Raw genomic sequence first — 16,835 nt, forward strand, 5'->3', positions numbered from 1 at the left:
CACGATATGGATTTTTAATATCATGATATTTCTGTGTCACGATATATTGTATACGATATAATATTGCCCACCCCTACCCTAGTGTGATAATTAAGGTGGGTATGATATGGCAGGATATTTCAGTGTATAATATAGTTCACAATATTCAAAAATGTTGTCAATATTAATGCGTACGTTATAAGGTGCCCCTCTACTCTGTGTACAAGTAATATGTGATAAAATAAAACTTAAAAAAAAACACATAATTACAAATATAGAGGTTTTCACCATGTGCACAGTGCTGCCTAGTTAATGCTAATCATACACTAGATGACTTAGAAAAGACTTTTAATAGACTAAAGTATTACACCCTCTCACATCTAAAGACAAGTCACAAAGTTTTTGTCACAGACTAATCACAGGCTAGGATTTTGCAAAGACTAGAGATTTTGCAGGCTCACTATTTGCAAAACTGCAAATCTTTCTGAGATTATTTATTTTATTTATTATTATTTTATAATATTATTACTCTTGCTCACTGCACAGCTCCACCAGTTTCTCCTCCCTTTGTAAACTCCAGTAGAACCGTGGTTTCCGAGCCATCGCCGGAGTCTCGTGAGCGTTCCGCGCTTTGCCTTGTGGCTTCCCGTAGCTCTCCTATTGGTTGTTGACATTGTTCAAGTCACTAGTCTTAAGACTTAATATTAAACACGGTTGATTTTATCTAAACGCCAAAACAAGAAAAAGACTGACAAAATATTTCAATTCTAACCACTGCACACTAAAGGTAAGATAAAAAAAAAAAAAAAAACATTTTTTTTGCATTTGTTTTTAAATCACGTATGCAAATTTAGCCATAAATTTCACCAACCTTTTTTGTACTACTGAGGTGCACCTCAAGTGTAGAAATACACTAAAATTGTGACTGTAAAAATGTTACCTGTCTTTTTAAAGAATATTTTCTAAATTTTAAATTTGCATTGTTTCTGGTTGGTTTTATTGCTTTTATTGTTTTGACCAGCAGGGGGAGGCAGAGTTTTCCGATTTTTCTTTGTTCCGCTCGCGCAGCATTTCAGCGCTGCGAACCAAAACATTGCTAGTACGAGGAATAATACATTTGAATTGAATATACATTTGACAGGATTTTACTTGCTTCTAATATGAGCACAGGCTCGGCGTGTGCCGTTGTCGGGTGCCACAACAACTCAAAAAAGTTGAATTTGTTATTGAACACCAGCAGCTTCGTAAACACTGTTCGTGTCCGGCGGCGTTTGCTTTCCATTCTATACCAAAACGAGAAAGGAAGGAACCTAGCTTGGTTGCAGCTTTAAATATAAAAATATCCTCCAAAGAGGATACATGTTTGCTCGTTTCTTTTTATTGAAAAGAAGCCTAGAGAGCTGCATCCTGACCCGGAGCTGAATTTGGATTAAATAGACCACCCCAAAAGAAGAGACGAAAGCTAGTCCGTGTGAGCCAAACGGCATAAGTTACAACCACCAACCTCAATGAACACGCAGACGGTGAACCTCGTGAGTGTGATTAACACTTTTTTCCTCTTTTTGTGCGAGACCCTTACTAACTCTTTCTATGGTTTAACAACACTGTCCTGCAGCAGGTTAACCAAGTTTTTACCAGCTTAGTGTGTGTGAAATTAGTTCTTTTTGGTCATGTTGGTTGGCCAGTATGCTTTTGCTGGTCATACTAGTTGACCATCATGGTTAAGCTTGGTCATAATGGTTGTTAATACTTGTTGATCAGCTTAGCCATCAAACTGAAATTAAAACATACTTTATGCTCGTCAAAATCAAAGCTAGTTGACCACATTGAATATCTTAACCATCTTGAGCTGACCAGGTTGTGTTTGTTAACAGGGATCTAAGTAGTGGTGATATAATTATCCTCCTTGCTATTTAGATATAATTGTATAATATTTTGCCTGTATTTACTGTGTGTAAAACTGTTGTATTAGATTGCTGTGTGGCCTTCCACCTGGAACCCTCTGACACAGAGCCCTTGGGAGCTGCAAGCATTCACCCATAAACTGAGGTTGATGCTGCAGTTGGTCAGGTCTAGGTTCAGCTTATAGAATGAGGTCAGCTGACTACCTGAATATATTGAATATAGACCAGGTTATTGGTTAATCAATGGATTTTTTCTTCCCTGATGACATGGGTATATTCCAAGATGATAATGCCAGAATTCATGGGGCTGGAATTGTAAAAGAGTGATTCAGGGAGCATGAGATCATCATGGATTGTTCACCACAATCCAGACCTTAACCCCATTGAGAATATTTGGGATGTGCTGGAGAAGACTTTGTGCAGTGGTCAGACTCTACCATTATTAATGAAAGTGAAAAATTAATGCAACAGGATTAAGCTGGATTTAAATAAATTTTATCGAAACAATGCCACAGAGAATTTGAGCTGCAATCAAAGCTAAAGACAGTCCAATGAAATATTAGAGTGTGTGACTTTTTTTTTTTTTTGGTCAGGCAGTGTATATGAGAATAACATGCTAGCCGAATTATGTGCTAGCCAGTTGTACTGACATTATTATCCTCAACATAATATTTAAACAGCACAACACAGCAGAAGTTTGGGATCGTGGACAAAAAATGTGCCCATTTAGGTACTTTAATCACACTGTTTATTTTCCAGTCTTAAGACAGCTTAGCAGTATACACAGTGGAGGGCTGGACGATATGGTCAGAAATTCTATTATTTTTTTTCTTCAATTCAGTCAATACAATACAATTTTAATATTGAAATGAACAGTATATATATATATATATATATATATATATATATACACACACACACACACACACACACACACACACACACACACATATATATATATATATATATATATATATATATATATACATATATATATTTTCATCTTTATCTTAGCAATGACTTTATTACTGCACTTCTTTACCTGTCAGACCTGTAATTCTTCTCTTCACTGCTGAAACTGAGACTTGGTCCAGTTTTCTCCAGTTGTTGTAGAAAACAGTACTTACTGCTCTCAGACTTCATCTGTAATTTCTCTAAAAAATACTAATACTTTTAATAGTAACAGAGTTCTCTGTGTGTCTCTGTGTCTTTTTCTAGTTATTATGAATGATGAAAGTGTGAATGTGCTGTGTGTAAGTGTGAAATTGCTGCAGTAGAGAGAGGAGTAACCCAATCTGTTCCAGCACTGCTTTACTACCGACACAGGATTTGTAAATTAATATTTTTTAAATCCATTTCCAAAGCTCCGTTTATTTCTATTGCAACATATGAGCTGTAAACTGATAACTAATGAGTTGCTTGCTAAAAATCACCCCCTCTTTTTTTAATAAACAATATATGATTTTCATTTTTCCTAATATATTCTGTTTTCCACTTGAAGGCCCTGGCAGTTTACTGCAAGATTTTGTACCTTTTTTGTTGTTGACCTGAAGAGATTAAATGAAAAAAAAAAGTTTTAAAAACGGGGGGTGTATTAAAACCTTTTACCAGCAGTAGGGTTGTCACGATACCAAAATTTTGACTTCGATACCGATACCAACTGTAGTATCACGATTCTCGATACCAAAACGATACTTGGAAGAAAAAAAAACAATAAAAATATCTGAACATAAAATGTTTATTTTTGACTGAACTGGATTGAACACTGAACAATCGGTGCAAACGTTTTTATACTAAAATGAAACATTTGAACAAAAAAACAAGTTTCGTTATTATAACCTTAACTATAACATAATTATCTACTTCCACTTCCTAAAAACTAAAACTAAAACCAGAGGTAATGGTAGCCTGACTATGTGAACCTGACGGGCGGGCAGAAGTTAAGTTCTGAATAAGGAAAATAAAGAGACAGAAGAACATTACAATGTTATGTTCATTTTAACACTCACTGCTCCGTTTTATTAATCAACCGTTTACCGTTTTTAATAAGCCCATGTTCAGTAACGATCAAGCAGGCTACGTGCCTGACCACAGATTTGCGATGGAAACGCGAAAACGTGAACATCTTGAGTTCATGTTTCACAGCCAATGGGATAATGGAGAAATAGAGAAAACCACGGGTCCAAAACAAAACTCCTGCATACTCCTCTCCGTGTTAATGTGATTTACTAGCAGTCGCTAGTAAATCTTAGTAAAGCTACAGAGTGTATCTTGACTAATTCCACTAACCTGTCGACTTCTCAGCTTTTTGTAGAGATCAGGGTGCTTGTCTGCTAAATGAATGAGCGAAATATGATCAGAATTATGTTAAATAACACTGTAACATAGAAGCATAGAACTATTATTTAATTAAAATGATTTTTAAGAACAGCTAAACACAGTGCTGCAGGTCAAACGCGGAGGCGTTCACGTGCGAGAGAGACAGAGAGAGACACAGAGAGAGAGAGAGAGAGACACAGAGAGAGAGAGAGAGAGAGAGAGAGAGACAGAGAAAGAGACAGAGCGAGAGTGAGAGAGAGAGAGATTTGCGTGTTCTGATGTGAGCTACTCACAGGTAAAGGTTCTCTTTTATCTCCTCGTGCTCATATTCTAGTCCCACACATAAGTCTGCAGCTCCCTCAGTGTTTTCTGTCGTATTTTGCGGCTAGCGGGAGCGCTTACAACTAACACCGCGGAGCGCGAGGTGCCGCCGCGCTTGTGCCGAATCCGCTACTGAATCCGACAGAATCGGCACAACACCCCCCGCTGTACAACTGCGGGAGTGAAAACAGCGCTAATAAATAAAGTAGTTTAGTTTCACTTTCAGTTTTCGTTATTTTATTTAAAAATAAAAATATAAATAAAAAACAGATGCCTACATCTCAGACTATTTTCCCACACTTCACTCCTCGCGCCCGTTTTGTCCACAAGTCGCGGACGAGAGACATCTGTTATTTTAGCCGTCGCCATTCTACACTCGCTGCTGCTCTGCTGGCTTGCGCGTGAATCGATTCATTTGTTCAGAACACTAAGTTTATCTGAATCCTGCCACACCGACTGCTGCGGTGTGAATCAGTTTTCTTATGAACTGAATCAAATCGCGCCTACTAATTTGACTCATTTGAAGCTAGTGACTGGGCTATATACAGTATCGAAAGCATCGAACGCTAAAGAACCGAATCGTTTGTGATGACGTAGTATCGAAAAAGAATCGAACCTTCGGTACACCGTGCAACTCTAACCAGCAGTGTATCCCATTTTCTACAAAATTCATAACAAGGTAAAGCTATGTGTAGGGAATTTTAGTGTAATATTAAGCAAATTAATTTACAACTGGATATGTATGTGTATGCACTGGAATGATAAATGACAATGGATTTTTTTAAATGTAATATTTTATACAATTACACTGGCATTTTGATGTAATTACACTGGGTTCTTTATGATAATTCAATGGAATATTAATGAAATTATAACTTAACATTGTTATGGATTTTTTCTAGAATTTGTAGTTGAATTGTATTGAATTTCTCAGGGGTTGTTAATACAATGACACCGGAATATCTGTGAATACATAATTTGAGGCAAATTGCTGATATGTCAATGAAATTACACTGGATTTTGTAATAGAATTTCACACTAGTTTAATGAAATGACACTTTTTAATGGAATTTCACTGGAATCAGACATTGGAATTGAGCAATTAAATCGTAATAAAATCATTATGTAGGCCTATTCGTGTAATAAAAATATAGGTTAAACACAAACTGAAATCTGTATGAAAATCCACCAGATTATAGTCTTTAATATTTTATTTCACACTGACAAATGGTGTCCAGCTGTAAACTCTCTCCATCTACACCACAATGCACCTCAGTGAAGCTAACAGCTGCATATCTGCGTAAATAGCCTTTTACTAAATTCTTACAGCAAACAGACTGTTCATTAATAATAGTTTGTTATATTCTATAATTAATAATGTGTGTGATTGCATTATATCAATATTATATAACACTGCATAATTTTATTACATTTCAGGAGAAAAATAATAATCAGTTTGTTTTTGGACTGATAATATTAATAATGAATCTGTGTTGGGAGAAAAATGTTTTCCAAGCATAAAAAAAACATCTACACACAAACACACCCTTTCCCTGGAATCTCTGTGACAGTCTGGTTTCATAGTTAATCTAAATCTAATCAAAGCTGCAGAACTGAAGTGATACAATTAGTGTAGAATTGGAGCAACACAGTACATAAACTGAACACAATTAATTGATAACTAAGTATTAATTGAAAGCACAGTGAATGTTTTCAATATGAATAGATTTGGTTTCTATAAAGGCACACATTCCCCAAATTAACATTTTATCCAATTTTATGCAACACTTGAAAAAGAAACGTCACACTCTGCAGTTCAGCTCCACATTATAATGTTTCTCATTGTTTTAATTCTTTGGAAAGTGGGACCGTTCTCACAGGGACTTTGGATCATATTTTAAAAGTCATGGGTGAAGCTCAGGCAGCGTGCAGTTTAAAGGTCACTCTCTCCATACAGGGCTGTGGAGAAGGCTGTATAATCCAGGGCTCCGGGCATGGCCCCAGGGCCAGCATAAGGTGGCATCCTGGAGATGCAGTACTCGGCCTGGTCACGGGGCAGCTCTCTCCTCAGCTCATCGATCAGGATGTACGGCTGGAGAACAAAACACAGGAAAATTACTTACAATTAATTATAGTTACTAATATTACAAGCGTCTTTCCAGACTTCAACTTCCAGCATGAACTAACACCGGACTTTTCAGACTCGGCTGATCACGTTACGCTACAGAGTTCTAACTCGCCAAGCTTCTGATTGCCTACACCTGGTCCTGTGAGTAGTATATATACCCCATTGTTTTCAGTAGCTTTTTTGCCAGTTATTGAATCTAGTTTCAACTCTTCTACTAAGCATTTCTTTTGTTTATTGCTCTTTTGTTACAAACTCGTTTTTGTATTTTTGACTTCTCTTTTACTTGTTTGGATATTCCATGTATGATGCTCTCACTCTGGTATGTTGTTATCTATTGCTGCCAGAATTTACTTCAATTAAATAAATTAATTTCATGAATCCACCTACAGAATGTTGAATTGCATTTAAATTGGAATTATAGGAAGTGGATTCGAATTTATTGCAATTAAGAAAAATGAATTCTTATCTTATATCTGTATCAGTGAGAAGTACAGACACAAACATTAAGCATGAACATAAATTAGCAATGTCTTCAATTTAAGGTGATCAAATGAAACAATGTTTTGTTAAATGCAGTTATTATTCATTAAATTACTTTATAGGGTAACACTGTTTCATCTAATTGTAAACAGTTTCTCTAATGGTCTAAATGTTTGATATTAATTTTGAAGACCTGAATAAAGCGAGCTTGTCTCGGAAATTAAGTGCCGTGCTATAGTTTTCAACAATTTGAAGATTATTAAAATTTAAATGATCTGCTTTATACAGTATGATGTTATTGTTAATCTTTGGTCATACAGTAATATCTGTATTAAATTAATGTTGTAATCATATGTAATATAAACGTTATTTAATATAAAGCTTTATTGTGCGATACACTTTAGGTATTTCTTTGAATTTCATGGAATTCTATGCAATTCCACTTCCTTTTTGCAAACTCAATTCAAATTTAGAAATTTAATTAGATTTTAGTTCATTTTCAATTAAATTATGAATTTTTTTACAACATAATCTTTTAAATCTCATAATTATAACATTACAGGAGACGACTTAAATCTCTTAAGTTTCAGCGTAAAGTCAATGTAAACAGATTTTTGATCATTTCTATTGGTTCACTCATTATGAACTACTGCCAGATACATATTGTGTCAAAAAGTGAAAAAAATCTAAATTAAAAATACAAGGTTTTTGATCATTAGCAATGAAAATAAAACGTATAACAGATCGTGAACATCACACACTGACCTTGTCTGCAGCGAGGATCCTGAAGGAAGCAACGACCTGCTCGGCCGTGTCCGTGTCTGCCGTCTCTCTGGTCATGAAGTCGATGAACGACTGGAAGGTCACCACTCCGCACGCATTCGGGTCAACTAGCATCATGATCCGAGCAAACTCCACTTCACCCTTATAAACACACACACAGCAGTTTTTTTTCTGAAAGCTTCTGAGTAAATATGATTATTTAATGGTGAAGCAAGCATTTAAACTTACAACTTTAAAACACTTTAAATCTTTAGCAGCAGTTGATCTTAAAGATGATCTTTACTGTAATTTACTGTAACTTCTCTACTGTAAATAGAGAAGCTTAACTCTATTTGAATCCACCATTACACTCTTAAGAACTTAAGAACGTTCTTGAGAAATGTGATGCTTTCTGTATGGAACAACACCAACATTTTGTTTTAATCTGATTAGCAAGGACTTCCATTTCATGTGATATTAGGAAAGTAAAGGCTTGCATCTGTTTCCTCAGGGTCGTGTTAATTTTGGACAAATCAGTGTCCTTAAATAATGTCAACTGCCTTTAAATCAGCTAATAGTAGTTGTAGGTATAATCAATCTCCATGAGCACCTCACTGCTTTTTTTTATTATATTCTTTTTATTTTTTATTGTTTAAAGCAAAGGTCAAAGTAGGCATGAAAGCATTCGAAGATTACATTAACTGGAGAACAATTTCCTGGCTAGATTTCATCAGTCTAGTAAAATATTTCATTAAGGTCCCTTACCAGGTCGTAGCCCATAGAAATCAGACAGGCCCTGAAGTCGTCCGTTTCCATTGCCCCGTTCTTTTTCTGCAGAGAACCGAAGTGGATGAGTGGATAAAAATGATTAATTATTTATACAGTAAGTATGCATACGTTTGCAATCTCAACACTTAGAGAGCTCACTATCTAACTCATCTCCTTTCTGGTTGGTGGTAGATGTGATATTGTGAGTGAGTGAGTGAGTGGCTGGACCTCTCATCTTATTCCTATCGCTTTTTGAGTGAGTAAAAGCCTGTACTTCTGTACCAACTGCTCATAATCCAATAAAAATTATTTTCTGATAATACTTTTATTTTTCGGATTTAGGAACAGAGCAACATTATAATAATTTGCTAAAATTGTTGAATTATTTGGGCATTGTTCACTGTGTGATTTATTTAAAGGAGGATCTAATAGAAGTACCCGGTCGAAGTGGTTGAACGAGGAGCGGAACTCCTTCATCTGCTCAGGGCTGATGCCTTTAGCGTCGCGGGTCAGAATCTGAGTCTCGATGTCATTGATGGTGCGAGCGATCGTCGTTAGGAGCAGCTCCCAACCCACACGGATATGCTGGTAAGAGAAAAAAAGCAGAAGATTTTAAGTTGCAAGATGGAGAGATGAATGCATGAGTGTATGTAATAATGGTGTTATTTGGGTGAGTAAAGCTCTTCCATTTATTTACACTAAGCTTAGATTTCCAGATTTCAACTAAGGCTAGTTGCGATTAGCGGCTAATGTCACCCAACAGCACTACACTGAGGAACCCTGAGTAATGGATGTCAATCAATTTTTGTACTGCAGCTGGTTTTACCATAAACCCAACAACGTATGTCACACATGAGTCTCTTCAGACCTTAGAACTCTTCCCCCCCCCCCACCCCCCACCCCCCCCCCCTTAGGGTTCTAAACAGGCCTGGCAACCTATGACCAAATCTCAACATGTTGCCTGTTATGTGGGTGGAAACACAAGGCTTGATGGACCACACAATTAATGGAACACAGAATATATGTAAGTCAGATACAGAAAGGGGTGTGTGTGTCATTTAACATTTAACACCTGACAATAAATATTGTATTGTTTTACTCTTGTGAGATCTTGTGTCCTGAGATCTCGTCACCCCCCTATTTAGAGCTGTCCTCAGGGCACCACATACACCAAATCTTGGACATTCAAAATAACATGTTGAGTCATCCCCTGTTCAAGACTTTCACTATTATGTTATTGTGTGTTTTGAGTGTGTACCTCCATTGTGTAATTGGTATGCTTGTTGTCGAATATAAGGGACTCCTGGATCAGCTGGTGGTCTCCCTCTAGTTTGTCGATGTTGGGTTTGTAGCTGACGATCACATGCTCGTACTGCTTCAGCTGAGTCATCTGATCCTCCAGAGTTCCGCCGATCTCCAGAGAGCAGCGACCAATCTCCTGAATTTATCAAACAGAAATATGCATTAGAGCAGAAAGCAGTTTGACTTACAATGTTTTGTTTCCCACATTGAGCAGTTATAACATTAGAACCGCCAGCCTAATATTGAGTATGTCACCCTCTTATGTCACCAAAAAAGCTTTAGGAAACTAGGAAAACTGATGAGAGACAGTTTTATCATAACGTTTTGGTGGTCTTTGCTACTGCAACTGAGGATACTTTCAAAGTTTTTTTTTTTTTATGATTTATGATTGTAACAATATTACATTTATCTAAACACACTAAAACAAACAGAAACACAACGGGGGTGTAATTCTGTATACAGGCTACATCAGTATGTAAACATTTCTCATATTATTGATACACATTTAAAAGTACTCCAACATACATGCACTAGTACATAAAATAATACAAATTATAACAGTGATAAACACTTCACTTCAATCCTCTCTATACCACTGTAAGTACAAGCCCCATTTCTTAGTATTTGTTGAGTTTTCCCCATATTCTAATCTTTTAATATGCTGCTACTTTTGCCAGTTCACTAAGCCACTCCTGATGATGACTTCCATCCTCTTAAGCACAATTTGTCTGACTTTCATAATACTAGTATGTATCAAATCAGCTGTAGGCTTATGACAATGAGTTAAGATTGTAGGACCGACAATAATATAGAGTCTGGGACAGAAGGAGAACGTAATTTCTGCTATTTCCAACTTTCAAAGTTCTTTAAATATTTTGGATTGACTGAACTTCATTTCTCAAAGTATTCAGTTAACAGCACAGCTGTTAACTGAAAGCAATTCCAGGTGACTCTATCTCATAAAGCTGACTGAGAAAATACAGCCAAGGTGTGCATAAAGCTGTTACCTAAGCAAGAGGTGCAACTTAAAGAATTTAAAATATAAAACTAAAATATAATTCTGGTTGAGAAGAGTTAATTATTAATCTACAAAATAATGAAAAAACACTAAATCTAAGGTGTTTCCAGATTTTCGATTGGTATTGTACCTCCATCCTGGTCTGGATCCAGGGTCCGATGAGGTTGGCCTGAGCAGCGAACTGCCGGCGGAGCCTCTCGTTTCCATGCTGCTGCGCCAGCTCCTCCTGCAGAGCACCGTCTCTCTGAGGAACCAGCTTCTTCACCTACACACAGAAATGAAGTAAGGTCACCCAGGTGACACAAGGTAACAGAGAAGTGTCCACATGTGTCTGGAATGTGTATTAACCCCACCTTATCCCACTTGCTGAGGATCGTCTCAGGGCTGATGGTGCTGTATGGATTGGTGAGGTCGCCGCGGATCCCGTAACTGTGGAAGATCTTCTGCACCTCCTGCTGGATGCCAAGTATGGCCTGTCTCTCTGCATCCGCCTCCGGCAGAGTGGCCTTAAACTGCTCATGAGCTGCCATTAGACTCTATTCACAGAGAGTGGAATGAATAAGGTTATGTTCACATTACAAGCCACATTGCTCAACTCTGATCTTGCTCAGATCAGATTTGGCTATCTTGAGTTTTTACTAGTGATGTCAGATTCAAAACTCAGATTTGAGCTGAATCGATTCATTAGAATCACAGTGTTTCGAAACATTGCTTTAAAGTCTGTAAAAAAGAGTTTCGAAATATGTAATGTTTTTTGTGTTTTGGTACACGCAAGCAGCTTATCAGAGATCAGGATGTTTTATTAAATCTGATCTCAGAATAAGACACATAACAACATTGCCAAATTTTAAATCGTTTTTTTTAAAGAAAAAAATCAGATACATTGCATTGCTTTATCATTTAACTATTAGCATTTGTGAACTTGAAGTCAAACAGGAAAAGTGCCTGATTGCCCACTAGATGTCACTGGGTGGTCACTGGTGGGTAATTATTTAAACATCATACAAGACTCTTTTCAAGAATCTTTCTCAGAATCAGTTGATTCTTTGATTAGATCATCACTAATTTTTACTCTGTGTTTTTAATTGATGTGTTTTGGTTTTAATGTATTTTACTTGTATTTTCTTTCTTTTGATTTGTTTGTTTCATCTAGAGTTTTAGGCAGGTAAAAAAGGTGGCTGGATGGCAGCAACACCACCCAATATATTTTAGTTACTAGACAGGTAAGTTTAGAATAGTTAGCATTTTGTTTGGTTTATGTAGTATCTAGCTCTTTTTATAACTCAGCGTGGGGAAGTGTGATTATTTTGTTCTGTTTCTTTCTTTGTTGCTATCCAGTTGCATTCTTCCAGAGTAGTCGTTGATAACACATCAGTTTTAGAATGTGTGCCTGTTTTAATTGCTTTTTTATAAATGAAGCTGTTTTACCTTTTGTAAAACAAACTGTGATCATAACAGACACTAAAACCTTAGTGACCTACATTTAATAATTTGTAGGCTTAGTATATTTGTAGCCCAGGATTAAACAAGTCTCAGTATACTTGTTGTAGTTTAAAGTTATTATTATTTTTTTTTAATGAACTCCTTTGTAGCTACTTATAAATGGACTCAACATATTGAATTGTGGCATTTATAACCATATTACATGTAGTCTCGAATATTCTTTTGTAGCCATAATATATTAATTCATTTTTATTTACCTGTTCTAATATGTAGCCACATTAAATTAATTTGTGGCCTTTAAATTTTCTCGCCTTGTCACGTTAGACACGCCATTCAATACAGTTCCATATATATAATAAACTAAAATGTTATTTTTCTTTATAATAAAATATTTTTGTCAGTCTAATCATAATTCAAGGATTCAAGGAGATTTTAATGTCATTTTACATCACATGTGGTACAATTGGCAATTTTGCATGGATGATTATGCGTGGAAATCAGTAACATGAAAGTGAAATCTAAAGTAATCTAAACTAAAGTTACTCTGTTTTTTCAGAAACTACTTTTAAACAGTATTGTGTGTGTGTGTGAGTGTGTGTACCTGGACTTCCTCGATGGTGTGTACTATGAACATGTCCTGCAGATCCTCCATGGCTCCATCCAGCCAGCTGTTAAAGGGAGCTGATCTTTTAGCGTACTCAAGGAACAGCTGCTCCACCGTCTCCAGCAGCTTCTCTGTTCTCTGACAATACACACACACACACACACACACACACATGCACTTTAGGCATTTTGGCATGTTTGGTGTATCTGACTTCAATCTTTTAAAAGGTAAAGTGCGTACCTCCAGAGCCTCTCTGAGTTTCTGGGTCAGGGTGCCTAGGTGGTCCCACACATCACAGATACTTTGGCACCTCTGGTTCACTGAAGCCACATCATGGTAGTCCAACTCACTGGTGAAATACACACAAAGTGCATACCTGTCAAGTTTTGGACTTGAATATTTCCGCCGCCCCAACAGCCCAACCAAGGTGAACTGCTTACAGACTACAGTTAGACTATCGAAATCTGATAGTCTACCTTTGTTGACACTGAAATGCTGTGGAAATTCCTACATATGTAACTAATTCTTTTTATACAGCCGAATTGAAAACTCTTTTCTAGATATTTACATAAAATCTTCTCTTTTTTGGCAGGAATGCACTCTCTTATATGATATATATATATATATATATATATATATATATATATATATATATATATATATATATATATATATATAATTTTTTATTTATTTATTTATTTTATTATTGTTGTTAAATTGAAGGGTGCACAAATTACCAAAAAGGATATATTCCATAAGTAAATAATAGTCCTAAGGGGCTACACAATTAATAATCTTTCATTAATACTTCTTTCTATTGATCAGTCCAGTCCTAATCAGTTCAGTTAAATTCAGCCCTCTTCACATTTTCTCTCTCTCCAGCTCAACCATCTCTTCTACCCCTTCTAAAAAATAAATTACACCACAATACTTGAGATTTAAACAAATTCTAACAAACCCTAAAACTAGCCCTGAACTAATAAAATAGAGTTTGGAAATGAAATAGTTATTGGCTGATCAGGCACATCAGGGCAGGGCATTATATATATATGTAGATTTTTCTCAAACCCTGACCATCTATCTAGCTCATTCTAAAGTTAAGCTAACTGAGTCACTAGCTGTATTTTAGTAAACACACAGTGGGTTTAATTTATGTTTTGATTCAGAGAAGAGTCTTTTTAACCAGCTATCAGAAACAATCTCATCACAGTTTACATGGTTATTTACCTTTCTTTTAGAAAAATCTCTGTATATCCAGATTAGTTTAAACGTCAGCTGCTCCGACTAGCTGCCTGAACTCACAGCGAGGGAGGGAGGGGGGCGGGGCTTCCCCACACTAAACTGCGCTCCGCAAAACCGATTGTCCGTTTCTTCCGAAAGGCGGGACTTTCTCCTTGAACCGGCATCGCGATTGGTTACATAGCGGTCAGTGCCCTGTCGCCTGTGGTCTACATTTTTTTTATTTAGTATAATACGGGAAATTTACGGGAAAATCCTAATACGGGAGGACGGCGGGAAAGAGGAGTAAAATACGGTAGTTTCCCGGCCAAAACGGGAGACTTGACAGGTATGAAAGTGAAACCTACTAATTTCAATAACAACACATACATATCACTCAATCTGGATAGAGATTTAAGTTTGAAAAACATGAGATATATACAAATGTATACTTATATATATATTTATATATATTTTTGTTTTATTATTATTATTATTTTAATGTGTGATTTTGGTATGCTATGACTGTTGGACTCAGGAAGAATACCTGCTATTGTGTTAGCAGCTAATAAGGATCCAAATAAAACTTTAAGATGTACAATATACAGTTGTGCTTCAAAGTTTATGAATCCTTTAAAATGTTCAAGATTTTTGCATAAATATGACCTGAAGTGAGCAGTTAATGTGAGGAAACCCACCAACATCCCAGAGTTGAAGCTGTTCTATGGAGGAATGGGCAAGCCGGTGTGCAGCACTGATCAACAGTTATCAGAAATGTTTAGGTGCAGTTTTCACTGTTAAAAGGGGGGATATCACACCAGGTTCATATACTTTTGCCTCTCAGAAATATGAAATATTGGATCATTTTCCTCAATAAACACAGGAGCGTATATATATTTTTGTCTCATTTGTTGATTTCTCTTTATCTACTTTTAAATCTGATTATGTTTCAAATTTATGCAGAATTATAGGAAATTCTACAGGCTTCACAAACTTTCAAGCACCACTGTAAACAAATCTCGGTTTTGTTCTTCCAGCAGTACAATGTCCATTCCTATCAACTTACTGAAAGAACCGTTAGAGTAACAGGAAATAAACCAATCAGTATGTCACTTGTCATTCCCTTTAAGAGCCAGGTGTGTTCTGACTTTGGCAAACAGCAGAGGAAACTGACCTCACGCATGATAAGTATGAACAGGTAACTATTGACTGTTGTCAGGGTTTAAATCGGTCAGTGGAGCACCTGTGCTTTCTGTCACCAAGATAGAAACATGCAAGAAATGTACCTGTACACACCTCCTTTCCAGACCACCACACCCATCAGTATAGATATATTTCTAAACACTGACAGTGCAGGCGCAAGGCATTGGTGTAAGATAGCAATGAGCATCACCCTGGGCAGGGTGTAGGATTTAATCTAAAACAGATAACCAAAAATTCAATGACGTTCAGTTGTCCAAATTTAAGTGTGTTTCTGTTCCCTTCACTCCATGACACGAGCACCTGAACACTTTAGTGACGCTTAAATTGGGACGACACTGATAAGATAAATGAGTGCAGGGCAGAGAACGTGCAGAGATAAACTCTCTATCCTTCTGACCTCATAATAAATGAAGCCTTATAAAGTCACGTTCCCGAGCCCCTGTTCTAACCAGTACACGTCTCCAACACAGTGCTTTGCTAGCTTTGACATTTAGACAGAGGAGCAGTAGAGTGAGTTAATGAGTGAACCACGCCGGACACAGCTTTAATATCTGTATACCAAACAGCAAGTCATCAGCATACACCAATTAAAAAACAAATCATAAGAACATATTTCAAAAGAACAGCAATATGTATTATTAACTATGAATCAATTTGAAATTTACACAACGTTTCCTCTTTCCCCCCAAAAAAACTAAGCTGAATGCAGAGCTTGACCATGTTTAGAACCCTAGAAACCTGTTTTTTTTTTTTTTTTTTTTTTTTTTTAGTTTAGAAACTCTTTGAAAAGATGTGTCTTCAGTCGACGTTTGAAGACCGCGAGTGACTCTGCTGTTCTGACAACCAGTGGAAGTTCATTCCACCACCTTGGTGCAGCACAGAGAAGAGTCTGGATGTCTGTTTTCTGTGGCTTTTGAGGGATGGAGGTTCGAGCCGAGCCGTACTGGAAGCCGTAAGAGCTCTTGGTGCAGATCTGGCTTTGACCATTGCCATCAAGTATGAAGGAGCTGGTCCGTTTTTTGCCTTGTAGGCCAGCGTCAGGGTTTTGAATCGGATGCGGGCGGCAACAGGAAGCCAGTGGAGGGAACGCAGCAAAGGAGTCACGTGACTGAACTTCGGAATATTGAAGACGAGTCGTGCTGCCGCATTCTGAATTAATTGTAGTGGTTTGATGGCTCGCAGTGGAAGACCAGCCAGTAGAGAGTTGCAGTAGTCAAGTCTTGAGATGACAAGAGACTGTAAAAGCACCTGAGTGGCTTCCTGAGACAAAAACGGTCGAATTCTTCGGATGTTGTACAGGAGAAATCTGCATAACCGAGTCAGATTTGCATTATGGAGATTCACTAGTGTTTATTTCCTCCATTAAAGCTCTTATTTAAACTCAGT

General features: G+C 36.9%; 1 protein-coding gene across 1 annotated transcript in view; it reads right to left on the minus strand.

Moving 5' to 3' along the window:
• Positions 1-5,701: 5,701 nt before the first annotated feature.
• The window catches only part of actn2b (actinin, alpha 2b), a 32,805-nt gene continuing 21,671 nt past the window's right edge, over positions 5,702-16,835 (minus strand). Inside the window, exons 13-21 of the mRNA XM_007244596.4 lie at positions 13,269-13,377; positions 13,026-13,166; positions 11,335-11,517; positions 11,112-11,246; positions 9,920-10,099; positions 9,100-9,246; positions 8,659-8,724; positions 7,897-8,055; positions 5,702-6,615 (exon numbers count right to left, since the gene is read on the minus strand). Coding sequence (XP_007244658.2) covers positions 6,457-6,615; positions 7,897-8,055; positions 8,659-8,724; positions 9,100-9,246; positions 9,920-10,099; positions 11,112-11,246; positions 11,335-11,517; positions 13,026-13,166; positions 13,269-13,377 — 1,279 coding nt within the window. The 3' untranslated portion in view covers positions 5,702-6,456. The remainder of the gene's footprint in view (positions 6,616-7,896; positions 8,056-8,658; positions 8,725-9,099; positions 9,247-9,919; positions 10,100-11,111; positions 11,247-11,334; positions 11,518-13,025; positions 13,167-13,268; positions 13,378-16,835) is intronic.

This window comes from Astyanax mexicanus, chromosome 14 (assembly GCF_023375975.1).
Source record: "Astyanax mexicanus isolate ESR-SI-001 chromosome 14, AstMex3_surface, whole genome shotgun sequence".
NCBI classification, from domain to species: Eukaryota; Metazoa; Chordata; class Actinopteri; order Characiformes; family Acestrorhamphidae; genus Astyanax; species Astyanax mexicanus.